Consider the following 27,733-nt stretch of genomic DNA (forward strand, 5'->3'; position numbering starts at 1 on the left):
ATGAAGGTAGAGGTGAATGGGGGGCAGTTGCTTGGCAGTGTGGTTAAAGGCATGGGCTTTTGAAAGTCAGACCTGAGATCAGATCTCGGCTCTGCCACTTAGAGCAGTGGTGTCTTGGTTGGGGGGTGGTGGTAAGTAAGTCATTTACTTCTCTGAGCTGCTGATTCTTCTTCTTTGTTTTTTTTTTTAATCTGTAAATGGGAAGGATGGTACCTTCCAGAGCTGCTGTTGGGGTTAGAATTAGGGGAAATGAAGATAGTTATTGGCAAGTAGTCAGTCTTAGCCAGTATTATTTGTTACCATCACCCAAGGTGGGGAGCATGGATAAATGCCATTGTGGATAGCTTGGTAAAATTCAGAGGTGTGGGAGATCTCTGAAAGCTGGATGGGTCAGAAAGCTTTGTGGAAGAGGGCATGTTTGAGCTGGATTTTGAGACATGGCTGAGGCTTTTTTTTTTTTTTTGTAGTTTACTGATATGCTTTATTTGGCTGTGTGTTATTTAAATTGTTTGAATTAGATTTCAACGTTTAAAAATTGTGTGATCTCTCACGAACATACATATATTTAGCTTTTCCTGAAATGTTGAAGGTTGGCAACACGTGGTTCACATTCCAGCATGACAGGAATCAGAGCTGAGTGGGAGCTGCTCTCTCTAGAAGAGACAGCCTCTTGTCCTGCTTTACTCATTTAGTTTACCTGCCTGTACCCTAGGGCTTTTGAGTTTGAAACCCCAGTTATAATAATCCCTTCTGGCCTTTTTCCTGTTGGATAAAGCATTAGTTTCCTGTTGCTGCTGTGACAAACTTAGCGGCTTACAACAGCACAGATTTATTATCTTGCAGCTCTGGAGGGCTGGGGTCTGCAGTGGTCAGCAGGGCTAAGGTGACTTCTGGAGGCTCCGGGGAGAATCCATTTCCTTGTCTTTTCCGGTTTCTAGAGGACACCTGCATTTCTTGGCTTGTAGCCCTTTCTCTCTCTTCAAAGAGGTGGCTAAGGTCTTAACTACGGAGAAAGGTTCATCTCTCCTCCTGCTGTTCCTTTATTCTGCAAGTATTGGTTGCGGGCCTAGTGTGTGTCACCTGTGCCCTGTACAGGGACAGTGACAAACAAGACAGACAAACACCCTGATCTCATGGGACTTACATTCTGGGGGGCAGGACAATAACAGTGTAAAAGAGTCATTAAGAAGAGAAACATCTAGAAAAATGCACTGTACAGAGAGGTAGAAGAGGCTGAGTGGCTACTGTAGCTGGATAGTCTAGGCAAGCCTCTCTAGGGAGGGGACATCTGACCTGAAATATAATGATGGGAAGGAGCCTGCCATGCCATGACCAGAGGGAGACTTTTATAGGCACAAGGAAAAGCATGTGCAAAGGCCTTGAAGCAGGAACGAGATTGGCAAGCGCGAGGAGCAGAAAGCAGGTGGTGTGGCTGGAGCACTGTGAGTGGGAGGACTGTGGGCGGAGAGCAGGGCCGGACCAAGCTATGCCTTGGGGACTGGCCTGGGGTTTGGATTTTATCCTAAGTGTGATGGGAAGTCATTGGAGGATTTTAAGCGGGATGCTAACATGACATATACACATTTTGAAAAGCTCACTCTGAGTGTGTGTGAAGAGTGGATTGTAGGGACAGTGGTCCAGGTAGAGATGAGGGAGGCTTGGACAGGGACATATTAGAGATGGAGATAAATGGACAGTTTTGGAGAAAAAAGCCAACGGCTGTGTTTCTTTGAGGCTTTTTCCTAGTATGCTAAGGCTTTGGCTTATTTTAGGCCTTTTGCTGTTCTCTAGGGAGAATGTTCCCGGGCTTTGTCAGCTTCATGGCTGGGGGAAGAGTGGGAGGCCCGGGCCCAGTGCTTGTCTGGCCTCTGCTTAGCCTGTTGGTGTGGAGGTGACAGCTTTGGTCAGTGATGTCTTTCTGGCATGTTGACCACTTAGGTCATGTCTAGACGTCTTGCTCCACCCTCATCTCGATCCCAAACCAAACACATCCACCTGCTGTTAATTCCATCTCCCTTTGGAGAAACTCTTCTCTTGCCTTTGCTGAGAGGCAGCTCCAGGTAACCCCTGGGGGGACGTGAGCCTCCGCCCCGGCTTCCTCAGGTAGGGCTGGGGCACTCCTCGAGAGCTGTGTCCCAGCATGCCAGAGCCCATCCAGGCCGAGCCCATCACCTGCCTCCTCGCTGTGTGTCGGGTGGGAGAGCACCCAGCCAGGGGGACCTCCTTGTTGGTCCAGAGTGCCCCCTCTGTATTTTCCCCGTTGTGTACTCTGATTTTTAGCACAAGGGCTTTTTTTGTTAACTGAGTTTTCCCAGCCTCTTAGCTGCTTTTTCACCACTCAGGAGGAAGAGATTAATATCGTCTCTTCTGTTGCATATACACAGCACTCCCAGGTTTCTGGTGAGTTGTTTTGAACATTCACTTACTGTTCGTCACAACAGAACTAGGAGAAGGGTAGGAACAGACTCCCCCATTTTGGCCTGTTTTTTTTTTCAGTCTTGCACTCACTAATTCCTGGGTCAATAAACAAAGGAGGGCTCTACAGTTCATAAATGATGCTGGAGGCCACTTCTTTTTATGTCCTTAGTGCTATCTGGTCAATGTTCCCTTGTGTTTTTGGGATCAAACATTTGCTTGCCATTGCGTTCAGCAATCTGAAATGACCCGTTGTAGAAATGAGGAACTGAGGCTGAGAGAGGTGAGGAGACTCGTTGCAGACCATGTAGCTGGGCCTGCTAGAGGGCAGGTGCGACCCAGAGCTCTCAGAGCTCCTTCATCCTGCCATCATGATTCTTTCTGCTGACCCTTCCAGCACCTCTGTGGGTCATGGTCTTGTGACTGGTCTGAGGCTGCGATTGTGGCTGCCTTGGTGAAAGGGGCAGCTCTCATCCACGCGGCAGGACTCGAACCTGGGAGCTGTTTTGCCCTACATCATGTTGACTGTCCCAAAATGCCTTGGGGTCCAGCCAGCAGCCCCCTTCTCTATCCTAAGCATTCTTAACCCTGCCAAGTCCTTTAGCTCAGGAAAAACCTGCTCACAGGAGAAGGAGCAGTGGCTCTGGTCTCGAGTAGACCAGATCCTGGTCCTGCTATTGACGTGTTGGATACTTAAAGATTCTGTGTTTGAACCTCAGTTTTCTCATTTGCTATTGGTCTTATCCTGGAGAGTTATTTTGAGGATGGGATATGATGTGTTTTATGGGGGCAGCATGGCATAGGGCTTCAGAGTTGAGGCTCTGAAACCGCCCAGGTTCAAATCCTGCCTCTGCTACTTATTAGCTGTGTGACTTTGGACAAGTTACTTGACGCCTCACTGGCTATTACCAGAAGTTACACAATGTGGCCTCATACCCTTTCCCCAGGAATGGGAACCTCTGACCTTCTTAGCCCTAATCCCATTCCATTCAGAGGCAAGGGATTATTGGCTGGGAAGGACCTGGATTTGAACATGATGTTTTATTTTGCTGAAGCCTCCTGGGTTAGAGGAAGCATTTCCCTTTGTTCCCTAACAGGAAAGGACAGGGTCTGCTGCGTGGGAGAGATTGGTGACACTGCCTTGGATGGAGGATACAAACAGGAAGTTCAGAAATAAGCTGATATCTAAAGAGACTTAAGTTAGAGAATTATTGGCACATAAAACAGAAATTCGGGCTTTTGAGAAAAATAACAGATGCCTAAATGTCAGTGGCAAGGAAGGGAGAAGGCTATTGGTTTGTTTTTTGAGTAAGATCTCAGGGAGGAAAGAGCAGTTTTGATCTGTTTCTCTTGACTTGCTTTGTTCTCCAGATGAAAAAAATGGAGGTTAAAGGGAGCAGCCCTTTAGCCCGTAATTAATTAGGGTCTTCTGTAGTGTGCACTAATTAAAAAAAAAATGTTCAGCTTGCCTTTTCAGCTAGATTGGCAGTTCCTTGAAGGCAGGTGCCCAGCTTTTGCCAGCCTTTGCCAGCCTTTGCAGTCCTGCTGGGCTGAGCAAGAGTCGGCATGTGACTGATCAAGGTCCAATTCCTTGTCCTTTTTGTTTTATAGAGTGAGTACATTGCTCCGTGTGACTGTCGGCGGGCCTTTGTCTCTGGATTTGATGGCTCTGCAGGTGAGTTTCTAAATTCTCTTTGTTCTTTTGGTACTTTTGTTTGCCTCTCAAAAATAACTAGAACCGGTTTCAGCCTGTGATATAGAACCAAAAAAAAATGCAAACCAGACGTCCCCATTGAGCCTCTGCAGAGGGGATGTGGTCCCCGCATCCCCAGCTCCTAAGCTTACATTTTAGTGTCTCTTTTCTCTATGCCTTTGCTTTTCAAATCTTAAAAAATGTTACTTAAAAAATATTTTTGAACTTTTTATTAACTGTAACATTCATACAGAAAAGTGTATCAATTAACCTGGATACCCCTGTGTAACTAGCACTCCAAATAAGAAGTGGGACACTAATAGCATCCTTAAAACCCCCCCCTCCTTAGCCTATTGGTCCTGTGTAATTGTCTAAGCGCTTGACTTTTGGTTTCTCTGTTTTCAGTTTCAGCTTAAATAACAAAGATGAATATTGAGCTACATTGTTGCCCTACTCTAACTTTCCCAAAGCTGTTGTGCCCTTGAGTTTTAGGATGGGTTCCCCCCTTCAGATTCCTATCCTTCAAGCTGCTAGACTTGGTGCGAGCCCCTCTCCTCGCAGTTAGTGCACTGCTTCCGTTGATGTAAAAGGGACTTTAGGATTGGTTTTGGCTGACACCTCTGCTGAAAGCCCTGAGTTCTGCTGGGCCTGTGGGAACTGAGGGCAGATAGAGGTGGGAGGCATAAACTCCCGGCTGGTGACCAACTGCTGCATCACAATGAACACTGACAGCATCCAGGTGCTCTCCCTTGGGAAAGGTAAACACCTCCTTTAGGGTGTCTGGTGGAGCAGATGGCTGTGATCACTGAGCAGATTCACCACTATCTTGTTAATTACGAGACCCTTGTGGCCGCAGGTCCACAGACCTCTTTCTACTGGCCTTGACTCCTGCTGTACAAGTGGTGTCCTTTCTGTGCAGGGACCAATACCCAGGCTGACTCAGGACCGTTTCTTTCAGAGCTTGGCCCACAGCTGGTTTTCAGTGGTATCATCTTCTCTTGCCTGGAGCTTCTCTTGGAGTTAAAGGCCCTGCTGCCCCACCAGAGGCCCCACCAGAGCGGTGGTGAGGCCACGCGGGATCTGGTGCCCCTCACCGTGCTTGCCTGCCTGCTGCCGTTTTGTGCAGCTTCTGTGTGGTGGTCAGAAACCTTTCTCATCTCTTTGCTCCCCTGCCGTAGGCACAGCCATCATCACAGAAGAACACGCGGCCATGTGGACTGATGGGCGCTACTTCCTCCAGGCTGCCAAGCAGATGGACAGCAACTGGACGCTCATGAAGATGGGTGCGTAGAGGCACGGCCTTCTCAGCCTTCGTTGGCCACAGCTCTGGCAGGGGACCCTAGGGCTGCTCAGGGCTTCTGGATCTTCCCCCTTTTATGGGGCCACGGGCCCCTTTTAGAATCCAAGGTGTCTTAGTCTGCTCAGGCTACCAAAACAAAATACCATAGACTGGGTGGCTTAAACAACAGAAATTTACTTTTTCATTTCTGGTGGCTGGAGGTCTGAAATCAGGGTGCTGTTGTGGTCAGGTTCTGGTGAGAGCTGTCTTCCTGGCGTGCAGACAGCCTCCTTCTCACTATATCCTTACATGGCTATCTCTCTCTGTTCCTCTGCTTAGAAAGCCACCAGTCCTCCGGGATTAGAATTCTACCTTATGACTTCATTTAACCTTAATTACCTCCTAAACCCCCTGTCTCCAAATATAGTTACATTCAATGTATGAATTTTGAGGGGACACAGTCCAGTTCATGGCACAAGGAAAACGAAGAAAATGACATGCTGATATACACATACCATTACGCGTTCAATTTTGGAAGATCCTGGTTCAGGATACTCGCTTCAGTGAGGAGAAACTGAGGGCCAGAGAGGACAGTTGCTTTGCTGCAGCTCACATAGCTTTGCTGTACGTTTGATTCATGCACTGGGGCCTTTCCATTGCTCTTTGCTGCCTCATGATTCAAAGTGAGATAAAGGTAAGGGGCCATTGGCAACTGAAGCTAGGAGGCTCTCCCTCTGAGGATCCTGACTTGCTTCTGGCAGCTCAGCCATAGGGCAAGAGCATGGGTCTGGAACTTTCTTGGGCAAGTTGCTTCACCTTCAGTGCTTCAGTTTCCTCATATGTAAGGTGGAATAGTAATAGTAAGTACCACATAAAATGGTGAGGGTTAAAGAATATGGGAAGCATAGAGCTCAGTGTTTATTGGATAATGATTGTGTGTGTGTGTGTGTGTGTGTGTGTGTGTGTGTGTACTCTTGTTTTTTCATTTAATTTTGTGCTGTATTTTTCCTTGTCACTACAATAGTCTTTTGAAACATGATTTTAGTGGTTGTACAAAGGTCTCTGCCTGCTGAATTTTGAACTTGGACAATAGAAGGAGGGAAAAGGGGCTACCAGGGCTGAGTGAGGAAGAGAAGATGAGGCCAAATCCCTGATATTTCTTGTTTGTAATTGGAAGTAATGAGGAAATCAGGTTGTTACCAGACTCATGGTTCACAGAACAGAGGGCTGTTGACGCTGAGTTGAGTTGAGTTGACTCCAAGATCCAAGCAGTTAGCCTACTGAGGTAGTGTGTGTGTGTGTGTGTGTGTGTGTGTGTGTGTGTGTGTGTGTGTGTGTGTGTGTTTCACACACTCTCCACATATATAAATGTTGTTTGTCTTAGGGAGGGAGGAATTAGGAACGTTTTTATCCTGGCAGTGGATTTATTTTAAATTTCCATTTCTCAAGTTTTTAAAAATATAGAAACATCAAAGCTACAGGTGGTTGTTGCCCCAGTTGTCCTCCCTCTTCTCTCTCTCTCTCTCTGTCACACACACACACACACACACACACACACACACACAGAGGCACTTGGGGTTGTAGGGCTATTATAAATGGATAGGCCACTAGACCTTTAAACTTTTTGATTACATGCCTCTGTTGATGGTATATGCGCCCAGTCCATCTGTATTTCAAATACAAGCAAAGATTAATATCTTATTTTTTAAGAAAAATTACAAATGGAAGTCCTAATACTTTCTGCTTGTACCCCAGGATCATTCAGTGTGCCTCTGGGGTGTGGTCATCTCTCTTTGGGGCCTAAACTCCAGCTGTTAGATAAGTCAGCGCTTTGGGGGTCAGAGTGTCAGAGGAGCGAATACTGTCTGCCTGTCCTCTAGGACAGCCCCAGCGGGTGAGTCCTTCTCCCTTCCAAGCCCCTCCCTAGTTTCTGCCCTAAGCCCACCTCCTCACTGTCTCTCCTGTGTAGGGAGATTCTGGTGGGTGTAGTTGGGGAGTGGTTCATCCCTGGGGTTTTTGCCAAACATCTGTCTTCTAGGAGATGATATGACTTCATCCTGTGAAAGTTATACTAGGGGCATTAAAGAAACTTTGTTAGTAAGTGGCTTGTTTCGCGGTTTGAAAAAAATAGGAAAGAATCAAATAACAAAATAACAACTCAGTGCCAGCTTCTAGGCAGTTTTTTAGAACAGATTCATGAGCTCATTTCTTTTTTTTTTTTTAAATATTTATTTATTTGTTTGCTTTTTTTGGCTGCATTGGGTCTTAGTTGCAGCACGTGGGGGTCTTAGTTGCAGTATGCGGGCTCTTTGTTGCGGCGTGCGGGCTTCTCTAGTTGTGGCGCTCAGGCTCCAAAGCATGTGGGCTCTGTAGTTTGCGGCACACAGTTTCTCTAGTTGAGGCGTGCGGGCTTGGTGGTTGTGGCGCTTGGGCTTAGTTGGCATCGAGGTGGTTGAGGCACATGGGATCTTAGTTCCCCGACCAGGGATCGAACCCACGTCCCCTGCATTGGAAGGCGGACTCTTAACCACTGGACCACCAGGGAAGTCCCATGAGCTCATTTCTTTACAGACCTTTGAACTTCCCTTCTGTGGTTATGTGGTTATCAGTACTCGCTAGGGAGAATGGTAAAACTACTATTTCAGAATATGTGAACTCTCGCTCTTAATATTTTCTCAAAATGTTAGTTGTTTAGCAAAAATTTGATGGAAAAAGTATACATCTGAAACATACAAGATACTGTGTCGAATTAAAGGAAAACGGGGATATAAAAATAATTTAGTTCCTTTTTTGAAGCTTATTTGGTGTCCTTTGACTGTTTGTTCTTGGTAGTTGGGAAGCCCAGGGAGCCAGTTAAAGACACGATGTTGGGTTCCTGTGTGTCCCTCTTACAGTCTTTGGATACGTTTCTCTGCTGCCAGTCAGGCCTGGTTGTCTGGCGGGGGCCTTCACTCTGCAATGCTGCCCTGCAGATAAGGGGAGGGCACTGTGGTGTGTGTTCCCCTTACCTGGTGTGCGATGTAAGGGAGGCTCCCAGCTCTAACCTTCACCATATCACCACCCACCGTTTCATCACCAGTAGTGGTAAAGTGACCGAAGGCTGATACAAGACGATCTTCACGATGACACCATGTACCTGTATTGCAGTGATTCCTGGGATGCCTTTTACCAGGGGTCTAATGAAAATCCTGTTTCTTTTTTTCTTCTGTCTCACCCATTCCTTATATACCATCTTACTTTATGTTTTCCTTTTATAGCACCTTACACTTTTCATAGCCTTCCAGGATTAAGGGAAGCTCAGATTTTCCAAGTGCTGTCGATTCTCTTTGAAGAAGGTGCTTAATAAAGACCCTGCTATCATGATGTTGGTGAATTGCCTCCTTCTGGATAGGACAATGAGCTCGGGTGCCCTGGGAATTGTTTCTCATCAGTTCTTCCCTCTGTAGGTCTGAAGGACACACCAACTCAGGAAGACTGGCTGGTGAGCGTGCTTCCTGAAGGATCCAGGGTGGGTGTGGACCCACTGATCATTCCTACAGGTGAGTAAGCATAGGCCCTTTCATCTTGGGTGAGGAAGTGAGTTCTAGAGGCCTCTCCATCCTCCCTGTTTGCTTGTGGGTTGTGGAACGTTTGGGGGCTCAGCATGATTTGATGTCACAACAGAGGTCAAGGTGAGGAGGAGCACTGGCCACGGGGTAGCCTTTCAGGAGGCGCCAGGCTCTCAGAGCCCTGCCGCCTGTGAAGGCCGTTCAGTTCATAGCTAGACCACGTGTGTTTCTCCTCAGATTACTGGAAGAAGATGGCCAAGGTTCTGAGAAGCGCTGGCCACCACCTCATTCCTGTCAAGGAGAACCTTGTGGACAAGATCTGGACAGACCGGCCTGAGCGTCCGTGCAAGCCCCTCATCACACTGGGCCTGGATTACACAGGTCAGAACCACAGCTGTGCCCAGAAGGCCCCCGACCATCGGCCCCTTCACCTAAACGAAAGTCCTCTGAATCCAGGTCGAGCTTGAACTGATTGGAGGATTTTGCCCCACCCTGGCACATGGGGCATTTGATACAGCACGAGTTCAGTTTGTTTCCACAGTTGCCACCTACTTTGGCATAGTTTATTCTTGCAAAGCTCCTCTGGGCAGACCTGTGGGTGCTGCTGAGATGGCTTTTTTACCATTCAGTTGCTAACTGCCCCTCTAACGTGTCTAATATTGGAAACAGACTAAAGGTTTCTTTTCTTTTCTTTTTTTGATTTAGTCACCTTGAGAGTTTTATTTCTTTATTTAAATTTTTTTCCTCCTCATATTTATTAATCCACAATCAGTGTCAACAGCTGATTAGGTTGTATACACACCCCAGCCTTAGCAGATTGTCTTTTGTTTTGTTTTTTAAATTAATTTTTATTGGACTATAGTGAGCCTAGAGGTTTCTAGATTCCGTTTCCTTTTCTTCTGTCAGCATTTGTACGTTTACCTTCCCAGGCGCCCTCCTTCCGTCTGTCCTCTGCTTTAGTAGCTTTGGGGTGTGGGTGGGTTTCTTTGGCTTGTGTGGTAGTGGTGAGTGAGGAGCAAGTTCTGTGAACGTTTTGTGGGAGACGAAAGTGTGATTTATGGAAGAGTGAGGAGTGCAGAGGGAAAGGCCTGGGAGGTGGGGCTGCAGGGGAGGGAGCCTTGCTGTAGAAAAGGCAGAGGAGAGGTGGATGGGGGATGTCTGGAATGTAGGCACATTGCCCAGAGGGGTCCTGGGAAGAAAGCATTACAGCCCAGACTCTCAGTCAAGTTTTAAACAGCATTCCCAAGCTGGTCTTCAAAGCAGCATTTAGTTGTGGGGACAGCCCCCAGCTTGCTTTCCTTGTGACACCCTCACCTGAGGGTATTACAGATTAGGGGGATGGGTCCAGTGAGTGGCCCAGGGTCAGCTCAACATTTTCCATCAGCGTGTTTTGAGTTTTGTTCAACTGAAGCAGAGGCTCTGACCTATTGCTTATGGAAGCGGGGAGAGCAGGCGTGGCTGGTAAAACTTCTGTTCAGCAGACACATGAGTGCCTGCTGTGTACAGGACACTGCTAGGTGCTGGGCGAATAAGACAGATGCCTGCCGTGTTCACAGGTGGCTGCGCCCTGCGTTACATGTGCTGTTTCATGCTGGGTGGTGGTGGTGGTGGTAGTGATGGGGTGAGCTCCTCTAGGACCCCAGTTTCATCCTGGGGAGAGCAGGGAGGCCGTGGCTGTGTCTGACAGTTGCAAGTGTGATTTGGAAGTGGTTGTCACACTGAGTCAGACTGTAGAGAATTCCTCGGTCTTAGCACTGAAGGGCAAGTCTCGTATCTCCAGGAATGTAAAGTGGTAGGTGATATTCCCCTGACCTCTAGGACTCGGTGAGTTCTCTCTGCTGGGTAGTGTGTTCTCAAAGCTCCCTGTACAGAAGTGTAACTAATTGCTGGTTTTTTGGTGTTTTTAAAAAAAATTATTTATTTTATTTTTGGCTGTGTTGGGTCTTCGTTGCCTTGTGCAGGCTTTCTCTAGTTGGGGCAAGCGGGGGCTACTCTTCATTGCGGTGCACAGGCTTCTCATTGCGGTGGCTTCTCTTGTTGCAGAGCACGGGCTCTAGGTGTGCGGGCTTCATTAGTTGTGGCACATGGGCTCAGTAGTTGTGGCTCACGGGCTTAGTTGCTCCAAGGCATGTGGCATCTTCCCAGACCAGGGATCGAACCCATGTCCCCTGCATTGGCAGGTGGATTCTTAACCACTGTGCCACCAGGGAAGTCTCACTAATTGCTGGTTTAATTGTCTGTCTTCCCTTCCAGATTGTAAGCCCCATGAGCGCAAGGACTGCATGTAGCTCAGAGCTGTAACCACAGTGACCAGCATGGTACCTGCAGATATCTGTGCCTGGGAAGTGTAGGTGCTTCATAGACATTTGTTGGATGAACAAATGAATTACTTTTTCTTTGAGGTAGTCAGGGCTCTTGACAGTCAGCTAGTTTAGAGTCACTTCTCATGTATGGGGCTTGAATCTGGGCCTCCTGTCTGCTCAGATAACATGCTCCCTGGGATATGGTGCTGGTTAAAAATGTTTGGAATGGGTTCTTTCACTTGGCTTCCGCAGGTCCCTGGGACCAGACCAGGGCTGGAGTCGCAAGTATGTTTGTTTCTTGCAGGCATCTCCTGGAAGGACAAAGTTGTAGATCTTCGGTTGAAAATGGCCGAGAGGAACGTCGTGTGGTTTGTGGTCACTGCCCTGGATGAGATTGCATGTGAGTGCTCTGGTTTCACTGTTGGGGTGTGTTACCCAGTCTCTGCATTGGTTCTCTGGGAATCTGTGTGTTCATGCAATTCAGCTTTCTGAGTGGCCAGGGAATAAGCAAAAGACTGTCACCAGTGGGGTATATGATATGCCGAGTAGGATGGAGAAGTAATTATAGGGAGTCGGGGAGGGGAATGTAGCTTGGTCTGGAGCTGTATTACAGCCAGGGGCTGATGTTAAATCTGTGATGATGTCCCCCTCTGGCCAGTCTACTCAGGACTGTGACATCTCTGAGGAGGGACATTTCCAACAAACTTTTGGTGCCTGTCAACATTTGTGTGTCTCTACGGGTATAGAAGTAAGATCACAGGAGATATTTTTTTCTTTATTCTTTTCCTGTATATCCCCAAGTTCTTCACAATGAGAATGTTCTAGAAATATTTCTACTTCAGAAAACTCAGGAACTGAAAGTTCTTCAACAAGCCTTTTGGTACAATAGCAGTCTTTTAATCTTTAGACCTTAAACTACCCCCATGGAATTGTTCAGAACCTGAAGGAATCTTCTTATTCTGCCTGCTGTTTTCTGACTGGATTCGACCCAGGGTACCTGAGACAAGGCACTGCCTTATCCTTTGATTTTTCTCACTAGAGAAAGAAAGTTTACTGCACAGTGTCCTAGCTCTCTAATCCCCAGTTCCAAACTTTGTCAAGAGTGTCAGTGATTTATATCCCTAATTAACTAAATAAATTTAACGTTGGAGAAAATAACATATAAAGCTAATTTTTCTCCTTTATTATTAAAAAGACACACATTTCCATTGCGGAAAACCTGGAAAGTGCAGAGGAAGTAGAAAGAAGAAACAAAATCACCTATAATTTCCTTACACACAGAGAATCACAGTTAACATTCTGCACATTTGTAGTTTTGTAGCTAGATTTTTTTCCAGTGTATCGGGATAATCTAAGCATACATAAGCATAATTTTAAGTGAATATTAAATATCTCATCATATGGTTGTATCATAATTACTTAACCATTCCCCTACGTATGCCCTTTGAGTAATTTCCAATTTTTTCGTGATTTTTGTTACATCCATCAAAGTCTTGGTGCCTCACAATCCATGTCTTAGTTTCTGATAATTTTCTTCCAACTTCTGGTTGGCTTTAGAGGTGGTGTTATGGATTAGAGGGCGTGTGCGTGGCAGGGCTTTTGACCATTTTGCCATGTACCCGCCGGAAACGTTGCACAGAATACATCCCTCTCGCCACACCCTCGACAGCCCCAGGTGCTGTCATTTAAAAAGAGTGCTAGTTTGGTCTGATAGGTAAAACATGTTGCCTCATTGCTTTACTTTGCGAAGCCATGATTTTAAAATAGAGGCAGTGCTTTTCACGCCAGGGCCTTCTCTGCACTCTGATCCTCAGGAGAGCAAGCATTAGGTAGCTGGAAGTCCTCGGACGGACGAGAGCTGTGCTCTCTGCTGGTCCCTCTAGTTTCTCCAACACGCAGTGACCGCACTAGACCCCCTGACATTGGCCAAGGCAGGTCCTCCACCCAGCCGTGGTTCCGGGTGGGCCGTAGGCTCGGGTTTCATTCGTGGGCCGGAGCCCCGCTGACTCACTGCTTTTGTTCCTCTGCCAGGAAGCCCCGCCTTCCTGGGGCTCTTGACCCTCGCACAGAGGGCCTCATCTGGCCTCCCTCATGGGTGGGTCTCAGTTTTTCTACTCTAGGTGTTCCCCTCAGAAGGGAGCGAGTGCTTGGCTCCGTCCCCTGTATTTGGGAGTGCCAGAGCGTTTTTCTGTGGCACGTCAGGCCTGCTAGGCCTGGCAGGTCACCGCCAGGTGGACCATTTCAACTCTTGTCTGGAGGGCATTTGTTGGGTTTTCTGACTAATAACTCTTCCATCCCCTTCTTGGGATGGTGATGCAGTAGCGTAAGAAACAGTTCTGGTGCCATCATTTGGCGGATATGAGCAACTGCAGCTCAGAGGTGGGACCAGGAAGTGAGGCTCCCAGCTTCTCTGAGAGATGCCGCCCAGTCCTTCCCTAGCGAGTGGAAGCTCTTCCCTTGCTGTACAACCTACCCCTTAAACTCTCACTCAGGCAGGTGACAGGAACTTTTTTTTTTTTCAGGGCTGTTCAATCTCCGAGGAGCAGATGTGGAGCACAATCCAGTATTTTTCTCCTATGCAATCATAGGACTAGAGACCATCATGTGAGTGTTGGCCCCGTGCCTGAAAGTCCTTCCCCACAGCTCCTCAGAGCCCCTGTCGCCCCCTTCTGGCCCGGGCCCGCCAGCCTCAGCCTGACGTGTGCTAGCACGCTGCTTTTCTCCTGCCCTTTCCCTTTCCTGCCTCTCTTCCTTCCCCTTCTTGTCTTCCTTAACAATAGATATTTATTTATATCCTGCCTCTCTTTTAATCCTGAAAATGATTTGAAATCTCTGAAAGTCTCTGTAGTACTAGGAGATAAAAAAAAATAGGTGGTGGAGGACATCAGAACAAAACTGGAGAGAGTGAGGTTAGTTCACAAAATCCTGCTGCAAAGTCTTGTTCAGGCCATACATTTGATTCCAGGTTTCCTAGCAGCCAATGCCAAGGGGAATATGGGCTCTGTCATACAATCCTGGGTCCACGATGCAAATAGACCCAGTCATTCTGGAAGGTCAGAAGTGACACAGAAAAACCCCCTGAGCCGTGCCTTGTCAGTTTATCTTTTAAACTGCTGCTTGTGGCCAACCTGCCATTGCTCTTCTTATTTGGATGGCTTTCTGCATTCAGACAACATATTTATTGAGTGCCTGTTATGTGCTGGGGTCTCTGTTAGGTGTTGGGGTGAATGAGACAGAAGACAGGGTCCTGGGTTAGAGTTGCAGAGATGAGAGGTTTCCTGAGGGCATTTGGGCACATAGTGGGCACTAACTTGTCATTGGGCTGGGTATGGGTGTTATTGGAGGGGCCTGAAAGGGTCAGAGGAGGCTTTTGGGGAAAGTAATATTGAGTCAGAGATTAAGGGTATGTGTGGGTTAGTTAGGTGAGTAGGGGGCGAGGAGGAAGAGGAATGGTGATCTAAGCAGGGGAAGCAGCATTTTCAGAGGCTCTGGGCAGGAGAGAGCACAGTGTGCGTGGAGGACCCAGAGTGGTCCAGTGTGGTTGGAACCTGGAGTGGGAAGCCGGCAGATGGGCAGGGCCCCCATAAGGAAGGCCTTGTGAGCCAGGTTCAGGAGCTTGGGGCTTTTGTCCTGAGGATGCTGCGGAGCTACTGAATGAGTTTTTCACACGGAACTACATGGTCAGCCTTGTAAATCATAAAGAATGTTATGATTGGAGTGAAATTACGGGGTGAATTATGATTGCTGCGAAAAATAGGGTGGATAGGGAAGACTGGAGGCAGGGAGACCAGTTAGGAGGCTGTGGCACTGATCCAAGTGAGAGACGGTAGTGACCTGAACCTGGGCAGCAACTGGGCCAGGCTACAGTGAAAGCTGGAGAGGTTTGAGGGGTGTTTAGGCTATAGGTTCAAAGATCTCAATGTAGGAGCGAAGGAGGAGCATCAAGGAGGACAGTGCCCAGGTCCTGGCTTGGGGAGTGGGGTGGAAGGTGACAGCATACACAGGGCAGGGAATGCAGTTTAGGGAGCAGGATTTGGGAAGGGCATGGAGGAAAGAGAAACTGCTTGGTTTGGATGCCGGGAGGTAGAGCCTGTCGCTTGTGTGTGGGTCTGTGTTCTTGTCCTCTCACTCCTGTGCCCACCTTTTCTGTCACCTCACCTCTGGCCCCTCTGCAGGCTCTTCATTGATGGCGACCGCACAGATGCCCCCAGTGTGAAGGAGCACCTGCTGCTTGACTTGGGCCTGGAAGCTGAATACAGAATCCAGGTGCTTCCCTACAAGTCCATCCTGAGCGAGCTCAAGACCCTGTGCGCCAGCCTATCCCCGAGGGAGAAGGTGTGGGTCAGCGACAAGGCCAGCTATGCCGTGAGTGAGGCCATCCCCAAGGTTGGTAGCCCCAGAGACCCATCTAAACCTGCCACTCCAGCTGCCAGGCCCTTTCCAGTCCTGGCATTGTGCGGCTTGTCTTTGAAGCAGAGGTTGTTCAGGCAGATTTCCAGGACTGGCTGTTGGGTCTGCGGTGTCGTCTCCCTGGATGAGCCCTTTGGGCTGGAGTGTGAGGCTTTTAGAACCCATTGAGTTCTGTGTTTTCCAAAACGTGACATGAGAGATGATTTTAGGTGGTACACATTCATACTTAGGTTTATTTAAATGTCTCTGTTTTAAAAACATTTTAACAGTAACAGAGAATGAACTAGTGGTTACCAGTGGGGAGAGGGAAGCGGGGAGGGGCAAGATAGGGATATGGGATTAAGAGGTACACACTACTATGTATAGCATAAATAAGCTACAAGGATATATTGTATAGCAGAGGGAATATAGCCAGTATTTTATAATAACTTTGAATGGAATTTAACCTTTAAAAATTATGAGTCACTGTGTTGTATACCTCGCACTTATATAATACTGTATATCAACTATAAAATAAGTGTTTTAGTGTGTACTAGAAAAAAATATGATTAGCATATGAGAGCATATATTATAAAAATTGTTTCTTAAGAGAGAGTTGAGTTCAGTAACCTATGTTGATTCAAAGATAGTCTAAAGAAAAGTCTTAGTAAATAAGGGTCCAGGGGGTAGCAGCTAGGGTAAGACCTGTGCAGGTGGTATGAGAGTATCTGAAGTTTGGGAGACACTACCCTCCACCCACCTCTCCCACCACATTGCATAGTTAAGGAGACCTGAGGCCCAGGGAGGCTTTGGGAGTTGGGGATTTGTCAAAGGTCAAATGATACTGATAGCCCTGCCCTTGACTGAGCCCCTGCTGGGTGGTGCTAAGAAGCTGACACCTTCCCCCTCATTTTAACTGAGGCCTGGCACAGGAGTTCAAGGTACCTTAGTTGTAGCCTTTTTTTTTTTTTTTTAATATCTTTATTGGAGTATAATTGCTTTACAATGGTGTGTTAGTTTCTGCTTTATAACAAAGTGAATCAGTTATACATATACATATGTTCCCATATCTCTTCTCTCTTGTGTCTCCCTCCCTCCCACCCTCCCTATCCCACCCCTCTAGGTGGTCACAAACCATCTAGCTGATCTCCCTGTGCTATGCGGCTGCTTCCCACTAGCTATCTATTTTACGTTTGGTAGTGTATATATGTCCATGCCACTCTCTCACTTTGTCACAGCTTACCCTTCCCCCTCCCCATATCCTCAAGTCCATTCTCTAGTAGGTCTGTGTCTTTATTCCCATCTTACCCCTAGATTCTTCATTACTTTTTTTCTTTTTCTTCGATTCCATGTATATGTGTTAGCATACGGTATTTGTTTTTCTCTTTCTGACATACTTCGCTCTGTATGACAAACTCTAGGTCCATCCACCTCGCTACAAATAACTCGATTTTGTTTCTTTTTATGGCTGAGTAATATTCCATTGTATATATGTGCCACATCTTCTTTATCCATTCATCTGTTGATGGACACTTAGGTTGTTTCCATGTCCTGGCTATTGTAAACAGAGCTGCAATGAACATTTTGGTACATGACTCTTTTTGAATTACGGTTTTCTCAGGGTATATGCCCAGTAGTGAGATTGCTGGGTCGTATGGTAATATTATTTGTAGTTTTTTAAGGAACCTCCATACTGTTCTCCATAGTGGCTGTATCAATTTACATTCCCACCAACAGTGCAAGAGTGTTCCCTTTTCTCCATCATTTCTCTGATGATTAATGATGTTGAGCATTCTTTCATGTGTTTGTTGGCAATCTGTATATCTTCTTTGGAGAAATGTCTATTTCGGTCTTCTGCCCAGTTTTGGATTGGGTTATTTGTTTTTTTGTTATTGAGCTGCATGAGCTGCTTGTAAATTTTGGAGATTAATCCTTTGTCTGTTGCTTCATTTGCAAATATTTTCTCCCATTCTGAGAGTTGTCTTTTGGTCTTGTTTATGGTTTCCTTTGCTGTGCAAAAGCTTTGAAGTTTCATTAGGTCCCATTTGTTTATTTTTGTTTTTATTTCCATTTCTCTAGGAGGTGGGTCAAAAAGGATCTTGCTGTGATTTATGCCATAGAGCATTCTGCCTGTGTTTTCCTCTAAGAGTTTGATAGTGTCTGGCCTTACATTTGGGTCTTTAATCCATTTTGAGTTTATTTCTGTGTATGGTGTTAGGGAGTGTTCTAATTTCATACTTTTACATGTACCTGTCCAGTTTTCCCAGCACCACTTATTGAAGAGGCTGTCTTTTCTCCACTGTATATTCTTGCCTCCTTTATCAAAGATAAGGTGACCATATGTGCATGGGTTTATCTCTGGGCTTTCTATCCTGTTCCATTGATCTATATTTCTGTTTTTGTGCCAGTACCATACTGCCTTGATTACTGTAGCTTTATAGTATAGTATGAAATCAGGGAGCCTGATTCCTCCAGCTCCATTTTTCGTTCTCAAGATTGCTTTGGCTGTTCGGGGTCTTTTGTGTTTTCATACAAATTGTGAAATTTTTCATTCTAGTTCTGTGAAAAATGCCAGTGGTAGTTTGATAGGGATTGCATTGAATCTGTAGATTGCTTTGGGTAGTAGTGTCATTTTCACAATGTTGTTTCTTCCAATCAAAAAACATGGTATATCTCTCCATCTATTTGTGTCATCTTTAATTTCTTTCATCAGTGTCATAATTTTCTGCATACAGGTCGATGACATGACCTGTCATTGACAGGTCATACATAGAGAATCCTAAAGATGCTACCAGAAAACTACTCGAGCTAATCAGTGAATTTGGTAAAGTAGCAGGATACAAAATTAATGCACAGAAATCTCTGGCATCCTTATACACTAATGATGAAAAATCTGACAGTGAAATCAAGAAAACACTCCCATTTACCATTGCAACAAAAAGAATAAAATATCTAGGAATAAATCTACCTAAGGAGTTGTAGCCTTTTTGACTGTCCTGCCCTGGCCCTCTCTCCTCCACTTAGCAGTGGGCCATCTTGGGAGGAGCCCAGGCTTGGCCCTCTAGACCTGGCCTGCCATTGCACCCCTGTCACTGTCACACTGCATGCCATAGTTACTCAGAGCTTTACCTCCTTGGGGATCATGCCTGCCTTTGTCTCATGACAGGTAGGTATCTCAGAGAGAGAGAGCAAGGAGAGTGGAGAGAGGGAAAGTCCTTTGAGAAGCTCTGTGCTAGTGCAAGTGCAAAGTGGTGCAAAATCCCTCCCCCCTCCCTGTAACACAGGGCTGAATTCTAACTGGTTTTCAAATTGGGAAGGCTCTTCCGCGGCCCTTTAAGGCCCTTTAAGATCAGACCTTTAACAGTAGCTGGTCCCTGAGCAGGAGCCTCCCCTCCCCCCCCTCACCTGTCATGTGCGTCCCTAGACAGTGGGAAAAAGCCTCCTTTGTGCAGCCAGAAAGGGGTGGTTTCGGTCAAGCTTTGATCTGTTAGTGAACTCTGACCATGACCTTGGAGGTTTGAAAAGCAGTATCTCTCTGATGGCTGGTAGCCAGCAGTCTCAAAAAGCTACGGGGTGGGGGATAGACGAGAAATAACTTGTTTTATGTTTTTACTTTATCTTTCTGGATGAGTTCAAGCACCTTTGGCCATGCTCAGAGTCACCAACCAGAAAGGGCAGGTCTTCGGGCCCCAGGGGACAGCTGGGTGGGTCCTGAGTGGGAGCTCTTCCAATGATTTGTCTTAAGTGTGCTGTGCTGGGTGGAGAGGTGATAGCCTTGGTCTTGGGTGAGTGGAGCCAGACTCCATTTCCCATATGACTTGCCTTTTGCCCCAGGATCATCGCTGCTGTATGCCTTACACCCCCATCTGCATCGCCAAAGCTGTGAAGAATTCTGCTGAATCAGAAGGCATGAGGAGAGCTCACGTGAGTAAAGCAGCCTGTGCAGAAGAGGGGATGCATGGTGGTCAGAAGGCCCAGCTCCCTCACCTGCTGTGTGGCCTTGAGCCTGGCACAACGTGGGAACTTCTCTGAGCTTTCCAGAGTTAATGGGAGAATGAAATAAAATACTGGATGGGCTAGATCTTTACATAATATAACATAAAACACAAAAGGAGATTGATGATGATAGTGTAGGTGATGGTAATGATGAAGGTGAAGCCTCTGAAGAGGCCTAGATTTGTGTTTCAAGGCCAGCAGCGGATCTAGAAAGATTTGGGACCCAGAGACGGCTTTTTTTTTTTTTTAATTTATTTATTTATGGCTGTGTTGGGTCTCCGTTTCTGTGCGAGGGCTTTCTCTAGTTGTGGCAAGTGGGGGCCACTCTTCATCGCGGTGCGTGGGCCTCTCACTATCGCGGCCTCTCTTGTTGCAGAGCACAGGCTCCAGACACGCAGGCTCAGTAGTTGTGGCTCACAGGCCCAGTTGCTCTGCGGCATGTGGGATCTTCCCAGACCAGGGCTCGAACCCGCGTCCCCTGCATTGGCAGGCAGACTCCCAACCACTGTGCCACCAGGGAAGCCCCAGAGACGGCTTTTGACAGTGGCTTTTCTTTCCTGCTCCAGTAGCACAGGAATGACCCCTCTGAGGGTGCTCCTGTGTGCTCTGAGGTGGGCCCCTTCCTGATTGTGCCTGAACTACTCAACAGCAGGGGAGCCCTTTCCCCCATAGTGGAAATCGCTGCACACTTGTTCACAGGAAATGCCTGCATGTAAAGCCCTGATTGCTGATGGTTTGTAGCCCTATAAGTGCAGCCCTCTCAGTATCACATTAGGGCTGGGCTTTGAATCTGCCCATCTGATTTTCAGTAATAACTTTAAAAAATGTCTCTGTTATTTGCACAGATTAAAGATGCTGTTGCCCTCTGTGAACTCTTTAACTGGCTGGAGAAAGAGGTTGGTTCTTAGTCTTTGTTTAACACATGGATATAGATTATTCAGAAATTATCTACATGTGATTCGAACTGTGGCTCTGGTTGACCACGAGGTCTAAGATCTTGATCTAATTTTAGTACTCTCTTTTAATAGTTCTTTGTGGAAATTTGGTGTGTGTGTATTTAAAAATTCTTTAATTATGGACAGTAGTAACAAAGATGAAGAAAGAAATTCCTTAACAGAATGGATCCTTTGTGGTTAAGGAATTGTCTTATAACTAAGTGGAGTTTCATTATAAGAAAAAATGACTCTTATTTACAGGCAAGCTGACTGTGTTAAGAGAAAAAAGATCTTTGTGTATGTTTTGAACTTTAAGCCATAAAACTTTTTATATTAAATTGATTCCTGGGCATTAGTTTCTTGCCCTTTCACTCCTTGTAGTTGACAGGAAGGTGATTTCTTTGTGCTCTTATTAAACAATATCATATTCCCTTTAAATATTATATAAACAACTCTTTTAAAGAAGCTTAAATTGGAAGAAGAAAATATCACCCTGATTCCCACTGGTGTAACAGTTTTTTCCTCTTTGGCAGTTGTTTACCTGTGTACATTGTTTTTTCAACATAAGTCATTTTTACATGCCTCTCACCGTATAGCTACGATTTTGTATTTTGTTTATTTTATTTACTTATCATAGTGTGAGCATTTTCCATGTGCTTTGAGGTCTTTAAAAAAATGATTCAAATAGAGACTGTGTTTAGTAGCTAGACTGATTTATTTACCCATTCCTTCTATTTTTAAATGTTTTAGATTGTTTTAAATTTTTTTTGCACTTACCAAACATCTTGTAATAATATCTTTGCATTTATCTTTTTTATTTATTTAGGATCACTTTCTTAGGATGATATCCTAGGTGGGGGTGCTTTTTAATTTTTCAATTTAGGTGTATTAAGTTTTGGAAGTTTTCAGGATATAACACTGAGGGAAATAGTTGAGTGAAAAATTAAATGTATAGAAACGCTTCTACTTTTAGATGGCTTTGGTAAGAGCCTTTGGAAATTCCCTCCTTGTAAAGATGAGACATATGCTGTGTCCTATAGATTGGACAGTTGGGACATGGGGATTGAGGAAAAAGTAAGCTTTTAATGCACCTCCTATAATATGTAGGAGACGGATGAATTTATCACACCCCAGTGGTTTATAAGCAACTTCCTTATAGGTGCCCAAAGGTGGCGTGACGGAGATCTCAGCTGCTGACAAAGCTGAGGAATTCCGCAGGTAAGGATCACTTTGGGGGCCCATGAACCTTGTGCTCATTTCCTTGGCAAGTTAAATGAAGCCGGGAGGGCCCTGATTCTTGGCACAGTAAAAACCTTTAAGCCACTCTGCTCTTGTGTGTCTTTCTGTTCCAGGCAGCAGGCTGACTTTGTGGACCTGAGCTTCCCAACAATTTCCAGTACGGGACCCAACGGCGCCATCATTCACTACGCGTAAGGCATGCGGAGGAGCACGCTGCCCGGCTTTGCTGCTGCTTCTGCACAGGAGCCTGAGCAGGGGAGAGACATTATTCTACCAGAGGCCCTGGCGCCCACCTCCGTGTGTCTGTTGAGATTGTTCTTATATGGGAAATAGGACCTTGGAGGTCTTATTTTCTCTTCTTTGCTCTAAATCCCCAAGCCTCTGCCTGTTGGGAGCCAACTCTTAGCACAGAGGTTTCGCATTGACATTCTCGCGATGTCAAACGGGTCGTCCCTCTTTCCTTTGAGGCTGCAGTATCTGTATTCATAATCCCTGAATCTTAGTAGTTAGAAATTTTAGTGTTTTTCTTTTCTGACAGTGGCAGCCCTTTTTTTTTTTTTTTTGCGGTACGCGGGCCTCTCACCGCTGCGGCCCCTCCCGCTGCGGAGCACAGGCCCCGGACGCGCAGGCCCAGCGGCCACGGCTCACGGGCCCAGCCGCTCCGCGGCACGTGGGACCCTCCCGGACCGGGGCACAAACCCGCGTCCCCTGCATCGGCAGGCGGACTCCCAACAACTGCGCCACCAGGGAAGCCCCAGTGGCAGCCTTTTGATGCACTAGTCCAAACGTCCTGTGAGCTCCGTCACCTCCATACCAAAAAAGCTTATCACTAGGTTGTGGAGCACCCTGCTACGGTTGAAGAGATAATCTGTAACCTCTCTTTCCTCCCCAGCCTATGGGGATTTGTACCACATGACCTACAAGAGCCCGTGGACCCACAGAGCCATGCATCCCTGCACTGTGAGACAGAGGGGGCGCTGATGAATTTAGGACGGCCAGACCTGCCTGTAGAGGTGGTGGGAAGTTGGGCTCCAGCTTCACCTTCACCTGGCTTACACGGTTCTGCCTCGTGTGGGCATCTTGAGTCCTTTGCTCCCCACCCGTGATGTGCATAGTGAAGGAACACTTGGCTGTCTCACTGTGCCGCAGTGCTGTACGTGGGCACAAATTCCTGCCCCCCGCCTTTTTAATCACTTTTAGAGTTTTTAGTCTTGGGACAAATTTTGAAGCTGTTGTGTGGGAGACAGTCACAGATATGTGACTGTACAGTTCTCTCACATTAATGCCTCTGTTCCAACATTAAAATAGCAAAAGGACTTCAGTTTTATCTTATATTTAATGCAGGTGATGAATTTCCTGGCTGGATACTACTCTAGAATTTTGCATATAATTAACACAATAAATAATTTCAGACCAAGGGGGGAGAATTTTGCTTCTCCTTTGGTGTCTCTTCGTTGTGGCTGTTGGAAGCCTGTTGACAGAGAGGGTGCTGAAACTGGGCCCATGTCTAGTTGTCTTTTCTGCCAGTTGGGCTCGAGTGCCCACTTTCACCCTTATTGCCTGGAAGTGAAGGAGAACCTCTCTGAGAACCTCTCTCGGCTGCAGGGCGGAGACTTGGAATGCTCGCGTCCCTTTTAGCTTTTCCCAGTGCAGCATATTGTCTGGAAAAAGGCATGGAGAAATCAGATCACTTTAAAAAATACCAGATGTTCATTTGAAAAAAGAGCTCTAGCATAAGAGCATCATGGTCCATTCCTTTCCCCAGCAAAAATCCCGTTAGGTTTTCTCCCAGACTGAGACACTGACCTTCTGCCTGTCTGTCTGGTGGTCTAGGAAGCAAGTGGGGAGGCACCTGGTGGGATTAGGACTGAGGGAGGGAAGTGGAGGCTGAGGCGGGGGCCTGGACTGCCCCCCTTACATACCCCTAGAGAATCAGAACTGGGATGTAGCTGGGACATCAAGACATTCAACCAGCTTATATGCCATTTTAGTAGATAAGGATCAAAGGCATCAGAGAATGCCTCCGAGATCAAACACAGTACACAGCCAGGACTAGAAGCCATGTCTTCTAAGCCCAGCGTTCTCTTTGCTGATTCTGTCACCTCCTCACATGGTTCTGTGCACGCACCGCCCACCCCACCGAAAAAAAAGACAAATGACTGCGGCTGCTCTCTTCCCACTTCCCAGCTTGGTCCTATTGCTTCTATTGATTATTATTTTTGTAGCTTTTACAATTATCTGATGAACACTTGTTTTCTTCCAGTCACAGATGGAGGAAGATACAAAGAAATATGTTATTTCCTTCTCCTGAGCTCTTTATCTGTTGGGGAGATAGGTTGACTGGGTCTTTGAATAGTAGAAGGTTAATATTAGTTGAAATAATTAACCTATTGGGTAACTTTAGTGTGATATAATTTAAGGCTTACATAAATTGTTCGCACAGTACAAAGAACTCTTGTATTCCTTCCTCCCAGATTCAGGAAGCATTTACATTTGTGGAATAATTAATTTTTAATTAACTTTCTTAGGCCGGTCCCTGAGACGAATAGGACCTTGTCTCTGGATGAGGTGTACCTCATTGACTCGGGTGCTCAATACAAGTAAGTGAATCGGGGCTGTGTAGAGCTTGACTCCACTGAATCAAGGCAGTTGAGTAGGTGGACAAGCCAGGCTCCAGCCGAGAGTGCTCAGCTGGTCATCTCGTTCTGCGCCAGCCACTGATGGAATTGTTTCCACGTCTTGTCCTTTTTTTCACCCCTTGTTGAAATAGCCCAGTTGTGATCCTGTTCCCACAAAAGACTGTTTGATAGAAATGTTTAGTCCTTGGCTGGAAGCTGTTAAACACTAAATAAATAACTGAAAGTAAGCTTTCAGAACCATTGGGAAGTCTTCTGCTCCAGCCCACACATCACCTGGCAGCTCCCCAGACTTTTAGTGGCCCCAGGGCCTTGTGAAGTGAGGGCTTAATTTTGAATGAATGAATGAGAAACGAGGGCTGTCCCTGCATTTCTGAATTTCCGTCTTCATGCCTTGCTGCTTTCACAGTCATCATCTAGCATAGTTTCTCAGAGAAACCAAGCTTTGGTTGGGTCTTGATGTGGAACCCACGAGGAGGAGAGGACTAGGTGGTGTCTGCGTTGAGCGCGCGAGCAAGGCCGTTTACTACTCCTTTCTCCACTGAAGTTGGGACTTTGGCTGGTGGAGATGGAAGCCCCAACCTAGGCTTGGGACGTGTGGGTTGGAGTTAATAAAAGCTTAGAGCTAAGGGTATTTGGATTTCTTGGGTAATGGTGTAACTGTGGTTCACTTCTAAATTTTAGCAGGATTCTAGAAGTTATTCTTTCTGTGCCAAGGGGTGGATTAGGGTGTTCTAAAAGATGCATTTGGGTATTTTTAGGGTCCAGTAAACCGCTTGCCATCCTAACAGGAGGAATGAGAGTTTGACCTTCTTTTGCTAGAAACAGGTTCCTATTTACTTTGTCCACCTCCCCTTCATTCATAATCCCAAGGATGGTGTCTTCCGTGAAACAGTCCTCACACTGTAGACCAAGAGTGTGTGCGTCAGGGCCTGACTGATTTCACTCCCACTACACTGGGCCATCCTTGCATTCACACTTTGTCTAATTTTTTTTTTTTTAACAATTTCATTGAAATATAATTCAGCTTACTCATTTGAAGTGTACAATTAGTGGTTTTTAGTTTATTCACGGAGTTGTACAACTGTCACCACAGTCAATTTTAGAATATTTTCATCACCTCGAAAAAGAGACACCATTCCTGTTAGCAGTCACTTCCCACTTTCCCCTACCCAGGGAACCACTAGTATACTTTCTGTCTGTATGGATTTGCCTATTCTGGACATTTCATATAAATGGAATTATATGGCCTCAGTGGCTGACCTCGTCACTTAGTGTAATTTAATGTCTTCCAGGTTCATCCAGGTTATAGTGTGTATCAGTACTTCATTCCTTCTTATTGCTGAGTAATATTTCATTGTATGTGGATATACTACATTTTGTTTACTCATCAGTTGATGGACATTTAGGTTGTTTCTACGTTTTGGGTATTATGAGTGATGCTGCTATGAACATTCGTGTACAAGTTTTTGTGTGGACATATGTTTTCGGTTCTCTAGGGGGTTTACCTAGGAGTGGACTTGCTGGGTCCTAGGGTAACTCCATGTTTAACCTTTTAAGGAACTGTAAACTGCTTTCCAGAGTGGCTCTACTCTTTTATATGTCCACCAGCAGTGCATGAGGGTTCCAATTTCTCCACATCCTCATCTGTCTCACATTTGAGCAAAAGCTTATTCTGAGTGAAAACTAATTTGTCCTTCCTTTCGGAAAGGGATGGAACCACAGATGTGACTCGTACCATGCATTTTGGAACCCCTACTGCCTATGAGAAGGTAAGAGAAAACTCGAGAGGCCCTCTCTGCTCTTTGACAGTTCTCTCTTGTGAAAAGGATTGTATACATAAGTAAAAATTATATGTGGGACAATAAAATTAGCTCATTACTGTGGAATCAGGCTTATCTGCTTTATGACATCCATTTAATTAATTATTGGAGAGATTTTAAAAGCATTCTGTCTGCTAAGGTCAGAGTGGCTCAGATTCAAGTTTTAATAGCTTTGGTCTTCTCTTCAGTCAGGAAGTTTCTTTGGGGAAGGGAGTGGGTTAGTGAAATATATGCCCTTTTACGAACAGCGGCTAGATTTCATTCTGAAAGCTACCCCCGTTCTTTTTTCAAGTTCAGCATTCCTATTTGTAGGCTCAACTCTCTAGGAGCTCTCTGAAATGACATGCACTGCTCAGTTTCTGGTCTGTCTGGCATGGAAAAGAGGAAACAGCTGTAAGGTAGAGAGATGTGTACCATGAGTATGGAGACTGGGCTTCAGATCTTCTCTGCTGTTTACAGACTCCATGACCTTGAACTCAACACTTAGACCATCCATAAAAGTGGTGAGAAGAGTACTCACCTCCAAGGCTGGCTGTGAAGGTTCTGTGAGCCCAGCAGGTTCTTGGATGATAGTCACTGCTTGGCAAATACTGGTTGAATCTCTGAGTATATCACTTTTTCCAGGGAGCTCCTTCAGGAAGCTTGTCCAGGGAAGAGGGCTTTATTGGATAGAGGAGGGCAGATTTCCCAGTGTTGGTCCCTTGTGCCATTCATTTGTAGGCACCAGCAGATGAAGAAGGGTTTGACCTTGGGTCCAGATACCTACCTTTGGTGTGACTCTTCCTGTACCGTGTTCAATCCAGATCAGATTGAACAGTGTGGGGTTTAGTCCTGACTCTGCACCTTACTGGCAAGCCGCTACCCTTCCAAACAGCACTTTTCTTGTCCAGGCAGTAGGGACTAAACCCTGAGTAGAGATGGTGGTGAGGTGCACAGAGGTTGAAGCAGGACTGCCTGGCTCCAAGGCCACATGCTGCCACTTATGAACTGCACGACCTGGCATTCATCTCTCTGTGAAGTGGGGATGGCAAGAGTGCCTCCGGCAGGAAGTGTGGGATTAAACGTACAGTGCTGTATGTATCATGCCGGGCACAAAGGAATATAGCTCAGTAAGTGTTAGCTAGTGTCATCAGTACTTTTCCCCAGTCTTTCTGAGGCTCAGATGGCAGTGAGTATGGCAGAATGTTCATTACAAGGGAAAGACTGCTGGGGTCATCTCTCAGTCAGTTCTCTTTTATTAAATCGAATTTCAAGATTTTCTGGAAAATTGGTACCAAGGCCAAGGTTTTTCTTCACCACCAGATTTTTTTTCCTTTTTCCTCTGATTTTCTCTGTGGTATTGCTACAAAACCTTCAGAGGCAAGGTTTTCAGAACTACCCGAAAACTATAGGATTAAAACGTCTGTGCCAGTCCTGAACATGCCCTCTGGGTTTTCTTTGGCAGGAATGCTTCACATGTGTCCTTCAGGGCCACCAC

The 27,733-nt window shown here is 46.1% G+C and overlaps 1 protein-coding gene across 2 annotated transcripts in view; it reads left to right on the plus strand.

The window, feature by feature from the left end:
- The window catches only part of XPNPEP1 (X-prolyl aminopeptidase 1), a 54,005-nt gene that overhangs the window by 20,212 nt on the left and 6,060 nt on the right, over positions 1–27,733 (plus strand). Inside the window, exons 4-16 of one of the 2 annotated variants that reach the window (XM_007446521.1) lie at positions 4,027–4,090; positions 5,287–5,391; positions 8,834–8,926; positions 9,173–9,316; positions 11,543–11,638; positions 13,761–13,842; positions 15,414–15,624; positions 19,462–19,551; positions 20,469–20,519; positions 21,718–21,776; positions 21,911–21,988; positions 24,326–24,397; positions 26,145–26,205. In XM_007446521.1, coding sequence (XP_007446583.1) covers positions 4,027–4,090; positions 5,287–5,391; positions 8,834–8,926; positions 9,173–9,316; positions 11,543–11,638; positions 13,761–13,842; positions 15,414–15,624; positions 19,462–19,551; positions 20,469–20,519; positions 21,718–21,776; positions 21,911–21,988; positions 24,326–24,397; positions 26,145–26,205 — 1,206 coding nt within the window. The remainder of the gene's footprint in view (positions 1–4,026; positions 4,091–5,286; positions 5,392–8,833; positions 8,927–9,172; positions 9,317–11,542; positions 11,639–13,760; positions 13,843–15,413; positions 15,625–19,461; positions 19,552–20,468; positions 20,520–21,717; positions 21,777–21,910; positions 21,989–24,325; positions 24,398–26,144; positions 26,206–27,733) is intronic. The other variant, XM_007446522.1, reaches the window with a different exon arrangement.

Source organism: Lipotes vexillifer, unplaced genomic scaffold, assembly GCF_000442215.2.
Source record: "Lipotes vexillifer unplaced genomic scaffold, Lipotes_vexillifer_v1.1 scaffold1444, whole genome shotgun sequence".
Lineage (NCBI taxonomy): Eukaryota > Metazoa > Chordata > Mammalia > Artiodactyla > Lipotidae > Lipotes > Lipotes vexillifer.